Genomic DNA, 22,462 nt, shown 5'->3' with positions numbered 1-22,462 from the left:
AAAAAAAAAAAAATAAGGAGGGAGAATTTGTGAGGGGGTGAATAGAGCAGAAGGAGACTTTACTAACGTCTTTCACTTATTCATTGCTCCCCAGCATGCTTAAAGGTGAGGTTTAAGGATGCTTAAAGGTGAAGTTTTTTTCTTACCCCACAGTAGTGGCTTTTGACATTTGATACCTTTGCTCTTCAAGGTGTGGGTGCTCTTTCCTGTACAGCCTAGTGCCTTACAGGAAAGAATTTCAGAGCAATTAAAATGCGTTAGTAGTATTGTTGTTTTATTCCATATTTCAAGTAGTGTGATGGTACTACTTAACAATGAACAGACACTGCTGTTCCGGGTTAACAGGACCAAGAATTTGTTCCTAGATTCGGTCAGCACCAAGGCTAACGAACAGCTTCACTTTCTAATCGGTCCACGAAATAGCTGTCACCTTGCTCCGGTGCTGAAGTTAGGAACTCGGAACCAACTGAGCATGCGTACTTCCTCCCAGCTGGGGCTCCCTCCGTCTCGGTGGCTCCGCCCTCCGTGGACGTGCTGCGTCAGAGTGCGTCTCACCCCTGGCGACCCCGGAAGTGGGTCGGGGGCTTGGCCTCTGCCCGGCCGCAGAGCTGGGGCCGGAGGTGCTAGCCTGTCCCGCGGTAAACCCCGGGCAAAGCCCGGGGCACGGGTTTCAAGATGCTGAACGTCCCTTCCCAGTCTTTCCCGGCCCCCAGGTCTCAGCAGCGTGTCGCCGCCGGGGGGCGTAGCAAGGTAAGCGGGTGACTCCTTGAGTCTCGCCCCTAGCTGCGTTTCGGCTCCGGCAGTGTGTTCTCTTTTTCCGCCCCCACTCCCGCCTCTCGTCCCCCTCTCTAAGCTGTAGTTCCCTGCTGTCCTTGCCTGCAACCTCTTTCTGATCCCACTGTGTTTATAGTCCCTAAACTCTCCTAACCTCCCTCCTTTTCCCCTAATTGCCCCTCTTCTTTCTGGTGCTTTATCCCGCTCTGTCCGTTACCTTCAAATCCTTTCCCGCGAATTAAATTTAAATCTATGTGGCAGAGTGAGGCACTGTGCTTGCGTTATTATAGGCACTCGGTATTAGCCTCCTTCCTACAACCTCATCTCCCTGGCCTTTTGTTCTTCACTGCCCGAAGGAGTTGTACCACATCACTCAGTGTGGGTTCCCTCGCAGGAAGGAAAGGCTTGACAGTGGCGACAGTGACCGTCCCTGCAAGGATGGGGACTTCTGGAGCTAGGGGAGCTAGGACAGACACTCTCCAGGTCATACTGTCTTCTTTCTTTCTTACCCTGATTGTTTTGTCATTTCCTTTCCTGCCTAGTATCACATGCTAACTTGGAAGCAAATATGATACTCTTGAGGTTTTTCTTGAGCACACTGTTAGCAACAGGTGGAATACTGTACAAATATATTTTATATTTGTAAAATTCAATAAAAAATTGTGTTCTGCGTTCTTTTGCAAATGTTGTTTGTTCCTATTTGTTACTTCCTCATTCTGTAACCATATCTTTGTTTGTGACACTTCCACCTACTTAGACCACTCATTAACTCTTGCGTCTTAAGATCATTTGGAACCCTCATCGATTTTCTTATTTTTCTCCACTTAGACCTGGCGTTCTAATACTAGTTCAGAATGAATGTGGGTTCAGGGATCTGTAGTTTTCATTAGCTTTTCAGAGATTTGTTAAGTACTTACAGGTGGCCATGTATATTCTCAGTGCTTTACGTGTATTAACTTTAATCTTCACGATGATTCTGTGAAGTGAAGGCTTTTGTCTCTTTCACAGAAAAGGAAACAGGTTTAAGAAATGTTGCCTTAAATTGCGTAGGCTTGTGATGTGGTTCTGCTGTGAAATTTCGTTTACTGATTGATTATATCAGTCATCTCACCATCCAGTCATATGTATTTTCCTCACTGGTTTTTGACCTATTTCTTGAAACTAAATACTTGGCTGAATAACACAGTCTTTCCAGAGAGAACCTCTGAATGAGAATATGAGTTGCTTCCCTTCTCTGTTAAAAATACCAACTATGTTCTTAGCATCCATTTAAAGGAGAAAACTTAGAAGCAAAGACAAAATGTCACACAGGTGGCGATGGCAAAGGTGAGTCTTTGGTCCAAAAAGAGAACAAAATAAGATTTTTGTACAATTCAAAGGAAAACTCAGACTTCATTCTTTTCCCTCTTTTCTTTTCTTGGCTTCCCAAAGTGGTGGGATTACAGGCATGAGCCACCGCGCCCTGCCAAATTGTAATTGTTTAAAGGCACAGATTTTGAAGTGAGGAAGACCTTATTCTTTCACCATATTTCACACTTAATCTCTTTGAGTCTGTTTCCCCAGGTGTAAATAAGAATAACACCCATTTTATAGGATTGTTCATAGGATTCGATGAGATAATTGAATATTGGTTGAGAAAATAAAGCCTCATTGGGAAGGTTGTGTATTATGCAGCAGGCCCTCAAATAATGTGATTTCATTCAAGATCATTTAGTTATAATATTGATAAGGAAAAAATATCTGTTTTCAGCTGGGGCCACTGTCTTTGGAGTTTGCGCGCTCTACCTGTGTCTGTGTGAGTTGTCTCTGGGTATTCTGGTTTCCCCTTACAGCCCAGAGATGTGCAAGTTAGGTTAATTGGTGTGCCTAAATGGTCCCAGTTTGCGTGAGTGTTGGGTGTGTATGAGTGTGCCCTGCAATAGGATGGCGTCCTGTCCAGGGTCGGTTCCCGCTTTGCGCCCTGAGCTATTGGGATAGGCTCTGACTACCTGTGATGTTGAACTGGAATAGTTGGGTAATAATTATCGTACTTGTTTTTTAATTTTTCTTAAATGTATATATATAGCTAACATTTATTTCAATGTTTAGTATTAGAGGTATTTTGGTCTTTATTTAGAAGTCTGGTGACGTTTTTGTGACCAGAAATATGCTGTACATAGTTTTGCTTTAAGTCACAGTTTCCAAGCACCTATTGACCAGTTTAATTAAGGGCGTATTGTAATTATTTTGTTTTGTTTTTCTGAGATGGAGTTTCACTCTTGTCGGCCAGGCTGGAATGCAATGGCATGGTCTCAGCTCACTGCAACCTCCGCCTCCCGGATTCAAGCAATTCTCCTGTTTCAGCCTCCCAAGTAACTCGAGTTACAGGCACACCCGGCCAATTTTTGTACTTTTAGTAGAGACAGGGTTTCACCATGTTGGCCAGGCTGGTCTCAAACTCCTGACCTCAGGTGATCCACCTAACCTCAGGTGATCCACCTGCCTTGGCCTCCCAAAGTGCTGGGATTATAGGCATGAGACACTGCACCCAGCCAAATTGTAATTGTTTAAAGGCACAGATTTTGAAGTGAGGAAAACCTGTATTCTTTCACCATATTTAACAGTTAATCTCTTTTGGTCTGTTTCCTCAGGTGTAAATGAGAATAACACCCATTTTGTTGGATTGTTCATAGGATTCAGTGAGATAACGTTTCTCTTAGCACAGCCTTGGTAAGCACTCAGTAAGTGCTGCTTGCCTTGAGGCTTTTATTCAGATCTCACAGATTTGAGTCTGACACAGAATATGCACTCAACGTATGAAAGTTATTATTTCTATTAATGCTTGTAAACAAATGCTGAGTTTTGTGATCTTTGATTTCAAGATGTTTAGTCTCCTAGATTACATGGAATAGTGAACATTCAGTTACAATGTCATAAGTACTACAAGAGAGTGTTATGACCACGAAGGAGATGGGGGTCAGAGAAGCCTTCCAGAAGAATTAATGGGAGTTGGGATGAAGTTGATCTGTGCAGAGAATGCCGCACTACCTTAAGCAAGTACTTGACAGCAATCAAGGAATCAAATAATCAGTTCCCATTTGGCTAAGGCATATAATGGAGAGGAGCAAAAGTTAGAACATGGAGCGAGTATGGTCAACTATGACCAGATTGTGAGGACTTGTTAAATCCCTAGGGAATTTAGAGATGTTATTATAAGGTAACCTGAGGAGCCACCGAAGGAGGGCGAGCCTATGATTAGGTTTGCATTTTTGAAAGATTGCTTTAACTATCCTGTGGATTATGGAATGGAGAGAGGTGAGTGACTTTAATTTGGGATGGGAAAGATCACTTTCTCTTACTTCATTTATTGGAATCAAAAGACCTAGAGAGTTTCAGTGATAGCTAGAATGGGATGATATAGTTTGATAGGATGGAATGTGAAAAGCACCACAGACTTATTAACTTGGTTACTTTGGGGGTAAATGGATGTCTAAAATAGGTATGATTCAGGAAAGTGAAATATATAAACGTCCATGAGTGTGTCTGCTTTTACATTAAACATTCTTCTGGTACTACATTGCAAATAAGTTGGACAAGCTTAGACAGTTCCATAGAGATACCATGAAAATTTTCCACTACGTTGTTTTAATTGGCTAACGTACTAATAATACTTATCTGAAAACTTTGAAAATGTATTTTATATATAAAAAAAAAATAAAAACCCAAACCATCCTGTTATTAAGTTCCCTAGGCAAGGGTTGGCACATTTTTTTTCTGCAAAAGGCCAGGTGGTATTTTCAGCTTTGAGAGAGCCTCATAAGGTTTCAGGCTCTTCACCACATTTGAAGATAATTCTTTACTCAAGAGCTGTATAGCAACAGGTGCAGGCAGTAGTTTGCCAACCCCTTCCCTACAGTTTTATAGTTTTATTATTTTACATTATTTGATAAACTTTGTTACTCAGAGGATTCTTAGATAATATTTCTGACTAATGATTTCTAATAGTCTTTATAATGACAATCCAGAAAATCAACTGTAGCTAATTGTTTCTTTATCTTTTCTTCTGTTAAATCTCTTTTGATTTTTAAGGTGAAGAAATTTTGGTCCAAACTGGTGACTATAACAGATTAATGTCAGAGCCAGGACCAGAACCTGTTTTCTCATTTCTGGTTCAATGCCATTCCTGTTATATGGTCAGCCCTCTGTAGCCCTGGGTTCCACGTCCAAGGATTCAACCAACTTTGGATCAAAAATATTTGGGAAAAAAATTAATAACAATACAACAATTTAAAAAATAAGAATTATAAAACAATACAATACAACAGCCCCTTACATAGCATTTACATTGCTTTAGGTATTATTAGTAATCTAGAAATTACTTGAAGTATATGGGAGGATGTTCATAGGAATATGTCAGTACTTTGCCATTTTATATGAGACACTTGAGCATCCTGGATTTTGGTATAGGGTAGGGGAAAGTCCTGGGACCAGTCCCTAATGGATATTGATGGACTACTGTACCCTGACATCAATATGGTGAAAATTTGTGTGATAGAATTTCTAAGCCCTACATTTTATAATTCAAATACAGCAAAAACAATATTGACAGCCTTTTAAAGCTGTAAAAAGATTTGTAGAATTGTTAGATTTGAGTTTTATTATCTTTTAAAATGGAATTAAAAGTAATGAAGCAGCTAGATTTAATTCTTCCCTTTTCCTTTTTCAGGTACCTTTAAAACAAGGCAGAAGCCTTATGGATTGGATTCGATTGACCAAAAGTGGAAAGGATCTAACAGGATTAAAAGGCAGGTTAATTGAAGTAACTGAAGAAGAACTTAAAAAACACAACAAAAAAGACGATTGTTGGATATATTAAGCCCTTCAAAAAAATGCTGCCTAGACTTTCCAATTATGATGCTATGTAACTTCACAGTCATATTATTTTAAACAATTCGCAATTAACAAAACTATGCCTTGTGCTGGACAATAAATTATTTAATTCTGACTTTGGATAGTATTTCTTCCTTAAGCAAGCATTATATTCTGATGGAAAAAACAGTGAACTTCTGAAATGAAAAACTTTTCATGCTTCCCTGTACTGCATTTTCTTTGAAAGGAAACAAGCATTTGCCAGGCAATGTAGTACAACATTATTTGGTAACATCTGGTTTATATATCAATAGCCCTCTGTCTCCGAGCCTTAGAACAGAATTCTGCTGGAAAAAAAAAAAAAAAAATTCTGAGAATCTGAAGTAAACCTGAAAGTCCTGCATTAAAGCCAAATCTTCAGTTTTCACTTGCAGCAATTTTTGTTACATGGTATATGTTTCTTAGCAATATTAGTTACTTGATTTTGTATAGCTCAGAGTCAATTAGAAACTCCAAATTAGATATATATGTATTGGAGGAGGTGAGCAGAGAGACAAGAGGGTAGCTGGTAACAGCTGGCTTTGTGGTAGCCAACAACCTGACTTCTGGGAGGGGAACAAAAATAATGAAAGGCATGCATTTACATCAGGCTCCATACATGGTTAATTGTGTTTACCATCTGTTTAAAGAAGAAGGAAAATATATCATTTTTGTTCTTAATGCAGTTGTAATTTTATCATTGTGTAATTTTGGTTTGTTGTCAGTTATCCTGACTACACTGTAATCTATATGAGGGCAGGGACATTGTGAGTCATATTGCTCTGTCCTTAGGGCCTGGCATATAGAGGCCATTGACTTGTGTTTGTTCAATGAGTATAATACTTATTTTTAAGAAGTATGATTACTGAAATAGGTATGTGGTGGTTTCCACAGTGGACTGGTGATATCAACAGATATCAACACCAATAAATGCTGTATTAGTTTCCTATGGATGCCATAACAAAGGACCACAAACTAGGTGGCTTAAACAACAGAAATTTCTCTCATAGTTCCCATAGCTAGAAGTCTATGATCAAGGTGTTAGCAGGGTTGGTACCTTCTGAGGACAGAGTAACAGTTTGTTCCATGCCTCTCACCTTTCTGGTGGTTTGCTGGCAATATTTGGAGTTCCTTGGCTTATGGAACATCACCCTAATATCTGACTTCATCTTCATGTGGCATGTTCCCTGTGTACTTGTCTGTGGCCAGATTTTCTGTTTTCATATGGACACTAGTCATACTCGATTAGGGGCCTTCCCTACTCCAGTATGACCTCATCTAATTTTATGTCTGCAACAACCCTGTATGCGAATAAGGTCATATTCTGAGCTACTGGTGGTTAAAACTTCAATATATAAATTTGGGGGGTTGCAATTCAACCCATAACAGACAATTTAGAGTGTGAAATTTTCAATAGCAAAGGATATGGAAACTTCCAGCAGGTGATGACGTAGTTTGTTTTGAGATATAACAGGTGTTCAGCTCCCCAAAGTTCCTTGGAGACATACAAATGTACGTGGTACCAGCAATCTGGAATGAGGATTCTGGCAGGGGCAAAAGATCCTTTTGACATTTTATAGGGTTTTTGCCACCCTGTTTAACTCCCCTTCATGCTCCCTACCTGTTGACCAGCTGCAAGTAACTGGTACAAAATGACTTCCCTATTGTGCCTGAGTGTTTTCTGTTAGACTGGGTGAAGTCAAGATTAGTTTCCCAAGAGCATCTTTCAGCTGGCCCAGTCTGCAGGCATGCCTGAGCTCTGTTTCTGCACTAGGAAACCAGTTCTTCAGGAAACTTGAGTGTGTGAATCCCTCATATCCTAACAATGTTAGATAATTGAGGCATTATTAGAATACAGTTACACTTTATTATTCATATGATGTATTGATGGTGATAAGGGACTGAATTGCTATGTTTGAAAAGTAATATAGGTTGAGTATCCCTTATCCAAAATGCTTGGGATCAGAAGTATTTTGAATTTTGGAATTTTTCAAATTTTGGAATATTTGCATTATATGCTTACTGGTTGAGCATCCCAACTCCAAAGATCGGAAATCTAAAATGCTCCATTGAGTGTTTCTATTAAATATGTTGGAGCTCAGAAAGTTTCAGATTTTGGAGTATTGCAGATTTATGAATTTGGGATACTCAACCTCTATACTGCTCCCAGTTCTATATTCTCTGTAATGATTTGAATGTATTGCATTTTGTCTGGTAAGGTGGTTGATTTAATCATGAAGTTTTTTTTTTTTTTTTTTTAAGAGACAGGATCTCACTTTGTTCTTAGGCTGGAGTGCAGTGGCTCAATCTTGGCTCACTGCATCCTTGACCTTCTGGGCTCAAGTAATCCTCCTGCCTCATGCTCCTAAGTAGCTAGGATGACAAGTGTGCACCACCATGCCCAACTATTTTTTTTTATGTTTTTGTAGAGAGGATCTTGCTATGTTGCCCAGGCTGGTCTTGAACTCCAGGCCTCAAGCAGTCCTCCTACCTCAGCCTCCCAAAGTGCTGGGATTATAGGCATCAGCTACCATGCCTGAGTTTGAATTTTTTAGAGGTTTCTGCTGGGGAACATGTTCTACTCTATCAATAGTGAAACATTTTCCTCTTTTTGTAGAAATAAGATGTGTCTTTTTTACCTTTTTGACAGAGTTTGGTCTTTTATTTTTATCAAGAAACACTCAGTTTAGATCCCGCTCATGGAGGAAGGATAGATGACTATTAGAAAACAGGCAGGACGAAGTGCCTTAAGAAGGCTACAAAGAAAGTGATACCAGACTGTTGGAAGGGAGACACATGAGTTAGGAAAATCAGGGATGCTTTTGTGGTGCCGATAAGCCTTGAAGCAGCCTGGAAGCAGCAGATGGGATTTCAACAGGAAATGAGGAAGTGCACTAGGTGAAAGGAAAGGCCTGAACAAAGATACAAACACAGGAAGGTTTGAGGTGTTGTGGAGCTTAGGTTAACTGTTGGAGAATTATAGAAAGAAGGTTGGAAAGGTATGTTAGGTCAGATTGTGGACAGCCTTGAAAGCCAGGCTAGAACTATGTTCCTCATTTAGAGGGCAGTGTGAACTCTTGATGGGATGTGAATGTGGGGACAGTGTGATAGGAGTATACCTTGGGAAAATTAGTCTGGTGGTAGGTATGGTGAATTGAAATGGGATAAGGAAGGCATTTATCTTCTTACAGAGGTGAACCAGGATGTTGACAAAGGTAATGGAATAATAGGATGAATGTAAGACAGACAGATTAGTGATAACTTAATACATGTGTAGGGGAAATGGCTGTGGTTTAGTCAGGAGTAGGCTGAGGTGGCCTTTCTGCACAGCATGACTCAGTGGGTTTGGAGTGCAGGCACACAACCTCGCACATTATGTAACCATGCCACATGAGCTCATGCTTGGCTCAGAACCACTGTTGTCTGTAAAAGGTATAATTACCCTGCTTACGCTGTACATATGGCTTGCTCACACCCAGAGAAAGAGTAAAGCCATGTGGAAACTGTCTTTGATTCCTCGAGTGTTTTTCCAGCTACCTGCCACTTGCCCACCGACTCCCCTCAGACCTCAGTTAGAACCTGACAACATGACTAAACAAAATTATCTTTTTCTTCAGAGCTGTTCTAATTTAAAATATTACTGATAGTTTCTTAATGGGCGACTGTACATGCCAACCTTGAAGGTCCAGAGATAGTGTTTGGATCCAAGTTTTAATCAAAACTGCCACAGGGAAGCATGATATCATAGTGCCTCTTTTTTTTTTTTTTCCCTTTTTTAAAGTACTAATTCCTTCATTTTGTGACAGTTGCCCTATTTGTAGGTTAGGTCTGAGTTCAACGGATCACAGTGTGGGAGACAATCAGTTTCTTCAGGAAATCTTAGAAAATATACAATTTGGTGTGAATTTTTATGGCAGATATTTTGAGGACTGTATTCTCTTTTTGAATATGTAGCAGCATTTCTGCTTCATGTTCAGGTGTGAACATACCTTAAAATGATGGTATAAAAATAGCACTTGGCTCACAGTGGGCTGTCAAAAGTGAGCATTGGTTTGGAATGATCTCTAAGACATGTATCAAGTTCCCAGTTTGTTCATTTCATTTTCACTATTTTCTGTAAAGTATGTAATTAGTGTAATGCAGTACTAGTTAATTGGAATGCCAAAAATTGGATTGGTAGGGGGATTACTGCTTTTTAAAAAAACTTGCTGAAATTACCATTAATTCATGCTTTTGTATTTTTCTCTCTTATTGCTGTTTCTCCCTCGCTTTCTCAATACCTAAAGATTTACAAACATGTAAAGTGTTGAGAAAGTAGCTTAATCACTCATCTGAGAGTTCTTCTGTCAAGCTTGGATAAGACTGTTTTTCCTCTAGTGTGATATATTTTATTGTAGTGTAGTCAGTGTTAGTAATGATGCATTAAGTAGTGAGGTCATTGTTTTGGCAGCATGGTTCAGCCTTTGGTCTTAGTGAGGGTGAGAGAAGTATGTCTTGATACTCAGTAACAGTCCATTTGAATAAATGGCATTTCAAAAAAACAGTTGACTACAGCCAAAAGACTAGTGTCTCTTGCTAAAAATTTAGCAGATTAGGATTCCACTTATTTAGAAATGAACACACTTTGATTTTTCCTAATGTTGATTGTCATGCTAGTAAATTGAAGACACCTGCTTGGTGCCACTGCAAAAGTGACTTATAATGGGTCTGTATTTTTTATTTTGTAACTATTTTTTAAAACTTGTTGGCTGGTCTGAGTGCAGTGGTGTTTACGACTAATTGATCACAACCAGTTACAGATTTCTTTGTTCCTTCCCCACTCTGCTTCACTCAACTAGCCTTAAAAAAAAATAAAATAAAAAAAAAACCTTGTCAAGTGGATCCTAAGAAGCAGCATTTAGTCCTGTTCTATTTCTATTGCAGTTATTTATTTTCCAGTTCATTTACAATAAACCTTTTAAAATTTACTCGTAGGATGATAGTGTAAATTTTTGTGAATACAGTTGATACTCATTATTCATGGACTTTATATTTGCAAATTTGCCTGCTTGCTAAACCGTATTTATAACCTCAAACTCAGTACTCACAGTACCTTTTAGTCATTCAAAGACACACACAGAGCAGTGAAAAAAATTTTTGTTGCCCAACGTGCACATTCCTAGCTGAGGTTAGACAAGGCAATGTTCTGACTTCTTGTTTTAGTTCTTATCTTGTAAAAAAGTGTCTTTTTTTTGAGGTCCGTTTAGTGCCTTAATTTTTACGTTTTTGTATTTGGTTGATGTTTCACTGTTTAAAATGGCCTCCGTGAATAGTGCTGAAGTGTCGTGGCAAGAAACCTATAGTATGCCTTATGGAGAAAATATATGTCAGATAGGCTTCATTCAGATGTAAGTTATAGTGATTTACAGCTGTTGGCTGTGAGTTCAGTATTCATGAATCAGGAATATATATTAAATAAGATGTCTTTAAATAGCAACACACATTAAAAAAGGTTATGTATTGATTGGTTAACAAAAATGTTGTCATTATAGGCTCATAGGAACCCAACTTTGTATTTTTTACTAGTAGCAAGGGGTCAATGTTCACTAATTCAGTGTTTGCAGCGTACAGGAACCCAACCTTGTATTTTTTTCCAAGGAGCAATGGGTCAGTATTTCCTAATTCAGTGTTTATAGCAAAATAGCTGCCATGAGTAAGGATAATCAACTTTATTTCTTTAGATTATCTTTTATTTATACAACAGTAATGATAAAGAAAGCTTTATACTGTTTAGGTTAAATTCAGACCCACCAAAAATAGAACTGATTTATCTGACAGGTTCTTCCTCCCCTTCCCAGTTTTCCTTGGCTCCCTGCTTCAATTCTGTTTCCAGAAACTGCAGTATTATTTGTCCATAGCAGGGAAAGTTTTCTACCTGCTCTTTTCGGAGCAGTTTTTCAAATTTGGAACTATGTTTTAATTTTTAATAGAACATATTATCCCAGTAATATGCTATCTAAAAATAATGTATTATTATTATTACAGGTAGCTCAACTATTCTGTAGTCTACTTTGTGTACTATCATCATTACTTTCTTCTTGACAGATTTTTGAATAACTCTCTTCTGCCATTTTCTTGTTTAGGTTAGATTCAAACCCACTGTATTTGTAACCTCAAACTCAGTACTCGCAGCATTTTTAGACATTCAAAGCTGTTCACAGAGCAGTGAAAGAATCTTTGTTGCTCAAGATGCAGGTTCCTAGCTGAGGTCAAAGAAGACAATGTTCTGCCTTGAATACAAATCAACAATGTTTCTTTTTCTTTTTTTGAGATAGAGTTTCACCCTGGTCACCCAGGCTGGAGTGCAGTGGCATGATCTTGACTCACTGCAACTTCTGCCTCCTGGGTTCAAGCGATTCTTCTGCCTCAGCCACCAATAGCTGGGATTACTGGTGCCTGCCACCATGCCCAGCTAATTTGTTGTATTTTTAGTAGAGGTGGGGTTTCACCATGCTGGCCAGGCTGGTCTGGAACTCCTGACCTCAGGTGATCCACCTGCCTGGGCCTCCCAAAGTGCTGGGATTACAGGCAGGAGCCACTGCGCCTAGCCCATTCATTGACTTCTAGCCCATTAATCTTTCAAGTTGACTATTCCACACCATTATTCAGATAATCTACTCTTTGTTGATTGTATTAATTCCTCTGTCTTACATCTAAGATTATTTGCTTTCTCTTACTTTTATCCTGTCTTTATCTCTTAAACTGTCATTAACTCTTTTCCTGCTCCTCCTTTTTTTTTTTTTTTTTACTTTTTCTCTCTCTGTACTTCTCTTCCACTTATTAAAAATCCAGTGGAGAGTAAAAACTGCTGGTCTCAGGGCCTCGTCTAAACCTCAGGTGTTCTGTTTGGTTGACACAGTGCTTTACAAACTGCAGCCAACATTCTGAAATTATCTTTTTGGGAAAGTTTTTTTTTTTTAATTACAAATTTAATTTTAAAAAAGAATATAGGGCTATTTCAATTTTCTCTTTACTTTTGTGTCAGTTTTAGTAAGTTGTGTTTTTCAATGAATTTGTTAATTTCATCTCAATTATTGAACATATTGGCATATAGTTATTTGTAATATTCCTTTTTTATTTCTTTAATGTCTTTAGGTTCTGTGATATACCATGTATATCCTCTTTCATTCCCGGTGTTGCTAATTTTTTTCCCTGTTTTTTTCTTGATCAGTTGTATTAGTAGTTTATCAATATTATTAACATTTTGAAGAAACTAATTTTGGTTTGTATTTCCTCTGTTGCTTTTCCGTTTCATTGTTTGTTGTTTCATCACTTCTTTTCTATTTCATTACTTTTTTTTAGTGATGTAGCTACTTTAAGATTTTTTTCTTCAGCAGATGCATCAATATACTTATAATTTCCAGTAATTCTCATTATACTCCTGGTTATTGCCTGAATTACTTGGTAGTGGCGATTTTTACCCCTATTTACATTTTGGCTGTTGCCATTATCTTTTTTCACTTTCAAACATATTACCCAGTCACATATTCTCAGGTTTTAAATTAAAACCTCATGTATAGTTAAATATTCTTTTTAGAAAGTGCTGTTTGTTTTTAAATACCCTAGCAGGGTTGTTGATGTGTCAGGTATGTGCTATGTGCTAAGTGTTAATTTTCAGAACAGACCAATGAGGTAGGTCCTCCACTTCACAGACTGAGGACACCGAAGCTTAGAGAATCCTCATTTACCAAATAAGAAAACTGGAACTGATAAAATATATTAGTGGGGAGTCATGGATAAGTGATAGAAAACCCAAACTATCCTGGCTTAAGCAGAAACAAAAATTTACTAACAAGTTACAGGTGAGGATTGATGCAGGGGCTCAGACCAAGTGCCCAGGACCTGCTTTCACATTACTTTTTGGTTTCCCTTCTGAGATCACTCTATTTTAGGATTAACTCTAACTTCATTGCCTAAACATGACTCCAGAAACTTCAACCCTAGTTATTTCTAGTTCTGTTCTGTTTCTCTAATAGCTAAGATAAAAGTCTTAGAATTGGCTTTGTCACAGTTTTGATTATGTTTCCATCGCTGGTACAGTCATTCTATCTAAGGGAACGTTTTATACTTATTCACTTAAACCTAGGTCACAAACTGCATCCTACAGCCTAGAATGGGACCAAACTGAAGCATGTAAGACGGGGAGTGATTCCCTGAACAAAAAAGTGGTATTGCTGCTAGAAGGGGATTGGATGCTAGGGGAAAACATTAATGTCTACCAGAGAGTCTGGTACCTTGCCAAAGACATAGCTGATGAGAATGGAGCCACGGATTCAACCTAGGCAGCCTGATTCTAAGCTTTTATGCTTAAACTATAGCCTGTGCTGCCTCCTGTTCTACTCTAGTCAGTCTAAAGTTAATCTTGGTTTAGCATTTTTGTGTGTTTCTCATTTTTAGTGAAATAACATAAATAAGAAATTATGGTGTGTCTATTGTAACTCTTCTCTTGTGTTAATTAACATTGTGAGTTAAGAATCATTAGGATATCCTTCTGAGACAGTTTTTATCTTTAGTAATTTGATGAAACATAGTTTTCGTTTTTTTGTGTGACTGTGTATAGTTGTCGCTCATAAAATATAGAGAAGACAGGTTTTAAGTTTCTTTTCTTGGTTCATTCATTTAATGAATATTTCTCAAGGGTCTAGGTCTGCTATGCATCATGCATTACACCAGGTTCTGCAGGGTAGTACAAATTTAAAATAGAGATGGCCTGTGCTCTCATAGAATTTATAATATGCTGGGGAACGGAAAGTGTTAATCCAGTCTGTTAGGTGTTGTTAAGGAGAGGTGTGCTGTGCTGAGTAAAGACTACAGAAGATTGAGCTGAGATCTGAAGGATACATGGGTTAACAAGGCAGGAAGAGGAATGGGAATATTATTCCAGGCTCCAGGAAAAACCATGCAAACGATGGGTGTTGTGTGTGTGTGTGATTTCTTTGTGATAAAAGAAATTATGTACATGTGCAGTGTTTACAGTGAATATAAGGAACTTGAAGTGGTAAGGATAGTCTATCTTTTCTTTTTTATCAGGAAGACACTTCTTTCAAAGACCTCCTGCCTCCTCCCCTCCCATCTCCTCCCGTGTTCTTCCTTTTATGTTTTTTGAAACAGTGTCTCATTCCGTCACCTAGACTGGAGTGCAGTGGCGTGATCATAGCTCACTGTAGCCTCCATCTCCTGGGTTCAAGTAATCCTCCTCCCTCAGCCTCCCAAGTAGCTGGAACTACAGGTGTGCACCAATACTCCTGGCTACTTTATTTTTATTTTTATTTTTTTATTTTTTGTAGAGCTGGTCTCACTATGTGGCCCAGACTGGTCTCGAACTCCTGGCCTCAAGTAATCCTCCTGCCTTGACTTCCCAAAGTGCTGGGAAGGAGCCACTGTGCTGGGCCTCAGATACTCTTTCCAAGACTTTTTTTTCCCTAAGGCTAATCCCTTTTTGTGTTCTTATCAGTCCTTTCCAGCCTTTTTTATGATGTTGGGCCATTGCTCATCCTTTATTGTCTGACATCTTCAATTCTTACCTTTCATTCTTCCAACAGTTTCTTCCCTTCAGTCTCTTCATCTTTGGAACCTGACTCTGACCCTCCCTGACTGCTTGTTCCCTGAGGCTTTCTTCCTTTGTACCTGGTAGGTAGGACTTCTGTTAGAACATCTATTTCATTTTTTGGCCACTTTTTATATTTCTGTCTCTATTCCTAAGTTTCAGGTTATTAATGTGTCACTTTCTCTCTATATCCTTTGCGTCTAGCGGAATGCATAAGTCCATGATTAGTGTCAGTAAATGTTCTTTGAGTCCTGTAGATTTTGATATGTGCAAGGGTTTATTTTTTAATTTAAAAATTATTTTAATGTTTTTTAGATACTAAGTCTCACTGTGCTGCCTACAGTGGACTCAGACTCCTGGGCTCTAGCAGTCCTCCTGCATCAGCCTCCTGAGTAGCTGGGACTACACAATGTGCAGGAGTTTTAAACCACATTATGGTAGTGTTACAGGTCCACCACCACTTACCCAAAGGTAGCCGTTGGGTCAGGATTTTTGCACCATAGTCCCTTCTGTGGTCGCCAGAAATATGTTACAGGAAAGGAGTCCTGATCCAGACCCCAAGAGAGGGTCCTTGGATCTGTGCAAGAAAGAATTCAGGACAAGTCTGTGGTACAAGAAAGTTCATTAAGAAAGTAAAGAGGGCCGGATACGGTGGGTTACACCTGTAATCCCAGCACTTTGGGAGACTGAGGTGGGCAGATCACAAGGTCAGGAGTTCAAGACCAGCCTGACCAACATGGTGAAATCCCATCTCTACTAAAAATACAAAAATTAGCTAGGCTTGGTGGCATGTGCCTGTAATCCCAGCTACTCAGGAGGCTGAGGCAGGAGAATCGGGAATTGTTTGTAGCCAAGAGGTGAAGGCTTCGGTGAGCTGAGATCACACCATTGCACTTCAGCCTCGGTGACAGAATGAGACTCCCGTCTCAAAAATAAAAAAAAAAAGTAAAGTAGTCAAAGTACAGCTACTCCATAGGACAGAGAAGGGCGTTCCCAAGAGTAAGAGGAGGAACACTTCCATACTAGGTACAATGCTTGTATATGTGGGAAGATGTGCTCTGCTACAAGGGTTTTTGATAAAGGATTAATTTTCTTAATTACTACATTTTGCAAGAATCAATATTATCTTTGAAGCAAAATTAGGAATGCCTTTTTTCTCAGATATCGGGATATCTGGACACTCCCAAGTCTGGGTCTATTTAGTAGACCTTATTAATTTGTTCCCTTAAGCATACACATCTAGAGGCTAGGAATGCCTGACTTCCTAGGAATTCAGCCTAGCAAGGCCCAGCCACATTTTCCTAGCCCTCTCTCAAAACGGAGTCACTCTGGTTCGAACACCTCTGATAGTAGGGATATTCTAATGATTTCACAAGATAGAACCCAGTTGAAGGACTTTAATTTTTCATGTTTCCATATTATTGGCTCCTGGAATTGGGGAATATACTCCTTCCTTAATCAGAAACTTTATTATTTCTATACAATTCTCTGATATAGATTCATGGTCTGTTAATTCGAACGTGAGCAACAGTTTGATAGGTTTTATATGGTTTGCATAGTTTATTTTCTTTTGTAGATTTTGCTGTGGGGATTGGGTAAATACTGAAGATTTCTTAAAGGTAATTTTTGTCACTAAATACTTTTTAATTAAGCATTTTACTTTGAAAAAAGTTTCAGACTTAGAAAAAGTTACAAGTGTGATGCAGTGAATTCCGTAAATTCTTCAACTGCCTGGATTCATCCATTGTTGACATAGTCATCATTATATTTTAATTAAACCATTTTTTCTACAGTATTATTTTTTATACTTCGTTTTTTTAGCAGTTGCTCTAAGGGTTTATGATACGCATTTGTAATTTATCAGTCTACTTTCAAATAATATACTATTTCACATATAGAATAATAACCTTTTAAAAATATACTTCCATTTCCCTTTTCTGTTGTTACTGTTACTCATTTTACTTCTGTATAAGCTGTAAACCCCACAATATGTTACTATTTTTTATTTATATAGCTACTTATCTTTCCAAGAGATAAAATGAAAAAAAAAAATTATCTTTTATATTTACCCACATTTTGCCATTTTCTGTGATTGTTATTCCTTTTTGTTGATCCAGATTTCCCCTGAAGAACTTCCTTTAACATTTATTTTTATTATGCAGGTCTGTTGGCAATGAATTCCCTCACTTTTATTTTCTGAAATGTCTTTATTTTGCCTTCATTTTAAAAATATATTGTCACTGGACATACATATCTAGATTGACACTGTTCTTTTTTCCATCAGTTTAAATATGTTACTCCATCTTCTAGTTTGCACAGATGAGAACTCTGCCATCGTTCTTTTTTTTCCATAATGTGTGTTATTTCATTTTATGTTACTATAAAGGAATACCTGAAGCTGGGTAATTTATAAAGAAAAAAGGTTTATTTGGCTCATGATTCTGAATGGCTTGAAAGTTTAAAATTGGGCATCTGCATCTGGGAGGGTCTCGAGTGGAAGGTGAAAGGGAGCCAGTGTGTGCAAAGATTACATGGTGAGAGAGGGGGAGGGGCAGGCGTGGGGGGTGGGCAATGTGCCAGGCTCCTTTTAATAGTCAGCTTTCACAGGAACTTATAGAGTGAGAACTCAGTCACCCGTAAGGGAGGGCATTAATGTGTTCAAGAGAGATCTACCCCCATGAACCAAACACCTCCCATTAGGCCTTACCTCCAACACTGGGGATCAAATTTCAACATGAAGTTTGAAGGGGACAAATGTCTAAATCATAGCAGTAAGATTTCGTTTTTCTCTGGCTGCCTTTAAGACTTTCTTTTAGTTTTTTAGCAGTCTGACTATGATATGGTTTTCCCTGTATTTCTCCTGTTTGGGATTCTCCAACAAATTAATTTTGGAAAATTTTCAGCCATTATCTCTTCAGATATTTCTTTTGCTTCTTCCTCTGGGATTCCAATTACAAATATGTTAGCCTGTATTGTCCTAGGGCTCTGGGATGCACCATTCTGTTTTCTCACTCCTCGTTTGTTTCTGTTTAAATAATTTTTATTGATCTTTTTTTAAGGTTGCAGAGTCTTTCCTCTGTTTCCAGTCTGCCGATAAGCCTGTTAAAGAAATTCTTCATTCTAATATCATCTCTTTCAATTTGGCATTTCCTTTAGACTTTGTTTTATGGTTCCCATCTCTCTGCTGGAAATTTCTCATCTGTTAGATATCATACACATTTTCCACTAGATTTAAAAAAAGATCAGTCACAGGTGTTTTGACATGCCTGTCTAATAGTTCCGATATCCAACACATGCCTGGTTGTGTTGCCGTTTTCTCTTCTGTCAATGAGTTGTTTTACCTTTTTAAAAAGATGCATCTTATAATTTTTGATTGAATGTCACACATTACATATAGAGTAATAGTAGAAACTGTGATATTTACACTCAGACGTGTAGTACATTTGTTTTTTCTGACAGGTAGTTAGGTTGAGTCAATCTAGTAAGTAGTTGAGCTAGATTTGGAGTATATTTTGCTATTTTTACCATCAGTGCACCACAGACTTCAAATTCCTCCAGTGGTAGGCCACTGCTACCTTGCTTTTAATTCAGGGCCTGCAATTCTAGAGGTTTTTTCCCCATTGTTCTTGTTCTACTCTTAGCTGACACCTTATCCTATATATCTTTGTAGGATCTTTCTCCATGGCTCTTGCCCCTCTCCAAAAGGCAGATGCTGTTACTTGTTACTTGGGTAACAAGACTTGTAGTGGGGGCAGAAAAGGTTTTGCAGTTTTCCTGTTTCACATCAGTCTTAGACAGGTTTTATGCATCTGAGCCCCAGGGAATGAGCTTTCTCATTGCTTCTATTCTTCCCCAAAGGGAGATAACCCCTGCAACCTACTCAATGCAGCATATAGAATGCAGGCAGGTTTCATGCTTCTTTCCTTTGTGGCAGCTGGACTTTGCCTTGTATCAGGCGGGAAAGGCAGGGCAAAGGTTCTAGGATGTGAACAGTTTCCCTGTCTCTTTTCCAGTGCTAGAGGATCACTGTTTTGTATTCCCGAATCTGGGTATGAGCATATTTTCTGTTTTTGCCCCCGTATTTAGCTAGCATTTGCCTAGTGTCAGTGCGGGATAAAGGAGAGTGTGTGTTTTCTACTCTTTCCAACAGCAGTTAGTCTGCCTCCTTTCAGTACAGGACTAGCGTCAGAGGCATTACTTCCCCTTCCCATCAGTAGATGGCGTTTGTCTCAAGATTGGATCTGTGATGTAGGTGAAATTCCCACTTCACCCTAGCAGTAACTCATTCACCTTGTACTCCTATAGGCTTTAAGTGTGGATGAACTTTTCTTTGTACTCTTGCACTACCCTCCAATCTTGCTGCAGGTATTACACAACTGTGCTGCCAGTGGTCCTTTTTCGGGTCTGTTTTGCTCATAATATTTCTCATGAGTGTCTCAAGATGTGAAAGATGATGAAAAAAGAGTTGTCAAGGAGGGACAGAATACCCTGCGTTTGAGGTTCTCAGGGATTCTAAATTGGCTCTAGTGCACACTTGGCTCTTAGAGTTGGTTAAAATTTGTTTTATGGTGACATCTCATTTTTCTGTGCTGTGCTGAAGCTGAAATGGTTCATGTGGTTCATCTCCTCAGAGCGGCTTGTCACCCTTTGGAATTTAGATCATCTGGTTGCCTTATGACCTCACCTCTCTGATGGGCTCAGAATTTTATGATTTTTAAAATAGATTGTCTGCCTTTTTGTTAAGGGTGAGAACAGTGTTTTCTTGTGGCTTTCTACGTTTTTCCCAGTTTTTTAATTTTTATTTTTCATTGATACATAACAATTGTACATATTTATGGGCTACCATGTGACGTTTTAGTACATGAATACATGTGTAATGATCAAGTCAAGGTTATTAGCTATTGATCACCTCAAATATTTATCGGGGTTTTTTTGTGTGGGAACATACAATCTACTCCTTCAGTTTATTTTATCTTAATGAATGTTTACAACTGAGTTGTTTTGGAGAATAGGAAATAGCCAAGAGCAGAAGGACTCATTTGGCTTTAATTTTTTTTCTGTCAAAGTGACTAACAGCAAAGGTAGTTTAGTGCTGCCAACTGTCACTGTTAAACCTAAGGCATAGACAGTCAGGGAAATGAACCCATGGAGTTGAAAAGAGATGGAGGAAGGCAGGAAAACTGATTTTTTTTTAAAAAGAGATTACTTGTATAATATTGATGTAAGTTGTAAATCCGATTTAATTATTGTAAATGTGGCCATTGCTAATGACTTCTGGTCTCCCTAGGAGAAGTTTATAAACTTTTTTTTCAAAACATTTAGAGCGTAAGTGATTGTTTAGATTGCTGATTAATTTTTTATGCTTTTACTGGTCAATTTCCTTTTAGTTAAATGTCAAGGCTATTTTTCCTAGTACTAATAATGTCACATAAGATGATCTTTGATAATTATGCCTAGTTAACCTTCTGAAGTGCTTAGAGACCTTTATCACATTCTGTTTATTAGGGAGGTAGCTATTTAAAAATATTTTTTGTCCAGTGTTGGCATCAATATTGGGCTGGTCCACTCTCACTAAGAAGAATCCTACAGTCATCTACAAATCAGTGTCCTGGGAGCTGTTTAGGAATGGGTGGTGGTGGTAGGAGGTGGATCATAATGTTTTGACACGTAAAATTTTTACTTCTTGTTTTTAGTTCATTCCTCTTCCTCACTTCAAATATGTCTATTTCCCTGAGTGTAATGTCTCTCTGGTTTATTCAGAGAGCACACCTACACTTTTCACAGGGTTGGATAGGAGGGTTGTTGCTTTGTTGTGTGGGATATGCCAGAGAGGATTTAAGGATTATATTGCCTTTTTTTCTTTTTCTTTCTTTTTTTTTTTTTTTTTTTTTTTTTTTTTNTTTTTTTTCCTTTAGAGCCAGGATCTTGCTCTGTTGCCCAGGCTGGAGTGCAGTGGTGCAATACTAGCCCACTGCAGCCTCAAACTCCTGAGCTCAAGTGATCTTCTCACCTCAGCCTCCTGATCTTCTCACCACAGCTGGGACTACAGGTGCATGCCATCATGGCTGGCTAATTTTTAAATTTTGTATAGAGACAACATCTTGCTTTGTTGCCCATGCTGGTCTCGAACTTTTGTCCTCAAGCAGTCCCCTACTCCTTGGTCTCCCAAAGTGCTGGGATTACCAGGCTTGAGCCACCACACCCAGCCTTGTACTGCTTCTTATATTGAATTCAATACCTTCCTACACTATGACTTTCAGAACTACCTGGAATCTCTAATTCCTGTACCTTTGGGGGTTCTCTTGAACAAACTGGTTTTTATAGATGTTCCTCTCCACCTTATATATAAGCTTTATTTTCACCGTTCTTCATTCTGCTAAGTATGTTGTCACTCACCCATTTGGTTTTCAGGCTTCCAGAACTTAGTTTCTATCATCTCTTCTGATTTCTGTATCTCTGTGATTTTATGTCTTATTTATCCTTTACAGTCATTTTAGAAAGTTTTCAGGACTGTGGGAGACAAGTGAACACTTTTAATTTAGAAGTCCTAAGTTCTCTGTTGTCCTAACACCTTTTAAGCCTTTCTAGTTACCATTCCTGAATATACCAAGACCACATTTACTTTAATTTGTTACAAAATTCATTTATCTTGGATTTTAACTTGTTTCTACCAAAGGGGAAATAGTTTGGAGTTGTGTCTGGTCAAGTTAATTGCCTACTAAAACAGTCAATAATCTTTGCAGAAATATTGAAGAATCCAAAGTTTCTGTAACTTATTTATAAGGCCAGAATATAATCCAAAGTTAATAGATGTACTCAGGAGAAAAGGCAGTGATTGGAGACTGACCCTGAGATGATCCGGATGTTGAACTTAGTTTGCAAGTATTTTAAAACACTATTTATAACTGTGCTAAGTAAGTAAAAGAATATATGGGTATAGGCCAGGCACGATAGCTTACTCCTATAATCCCAGCACTTTGGGAGGCCAAGGTGTGCGGATAATGAGGTCAGGAGATTGAGACCATCCTGGCTAACACAGTGAAACCCCATCTCTACTGAAAATACAAAAAAATAGCTGAGCGTGGTGTCACACTCCTGTAGTCCCAGCTACTCAGGAAGCTGAGGCAGGAGAATCGCTTGAACCCGAGAAGCAGAGGCTGCAGTGAGCCAAGACTGTACCACTGCGCTTCAGCCTGGGCAACAGAGTGAGACTGT

At 38.6% G+C, this 22,462-nt stretch overlaps 1 protein-coding gene across 1 annotated transcript in view; it reads left to right on the top strand.

Annotated features, from left to right (window-relative positions):
• Window positions 1-533: 533 nt before the first annotated feature.
• Window positions 534-22,462, top strand: part of LOC108294032 (cytochrome b5 reductase 4) — a 94,163-nt gene continuing 72,234 nt past the window's right edge. Inside the window, exons 1-3 of the mRNA XM_037733967.1 lie at window positions 534-750; window positions 5,480-5,619; window positions 15,453-15,464. Of these exons, the coding sequence (XP_037589895.1) occupies window positions 676-750; window positions 5,480-5,619; window positions 15,453-15,464 (227 nt within the window). The 5' untranslated portion in view covers window positions 534-675. The remainder of the gene's footprint in view (window positions 751-5,479; window positions 5,620-15,452; window positions 15,465-22,462) is intronic.

Source organism: Cebus imitator, unplaced genomic scaffold, assembly GCF_001604975.1.
Source record: "Cebus imitator isolate Cc_AM_T3 unplaced genomic scaffold, Cebus_imitator-1.0 Scaffold558, whole genome shotgun sequence".
Classification (NCBI taxonomy): Eukaryota; Metazoa; Chordata; class Mammalia; order Primates; family Cebidae; genus Cebus; species Cebus imitator.
The sequence above is the reverse complement of the archived record's forward strand: the minus strand, read 5'-3'. Positions and strand labels throughout refer to the sequence as shown.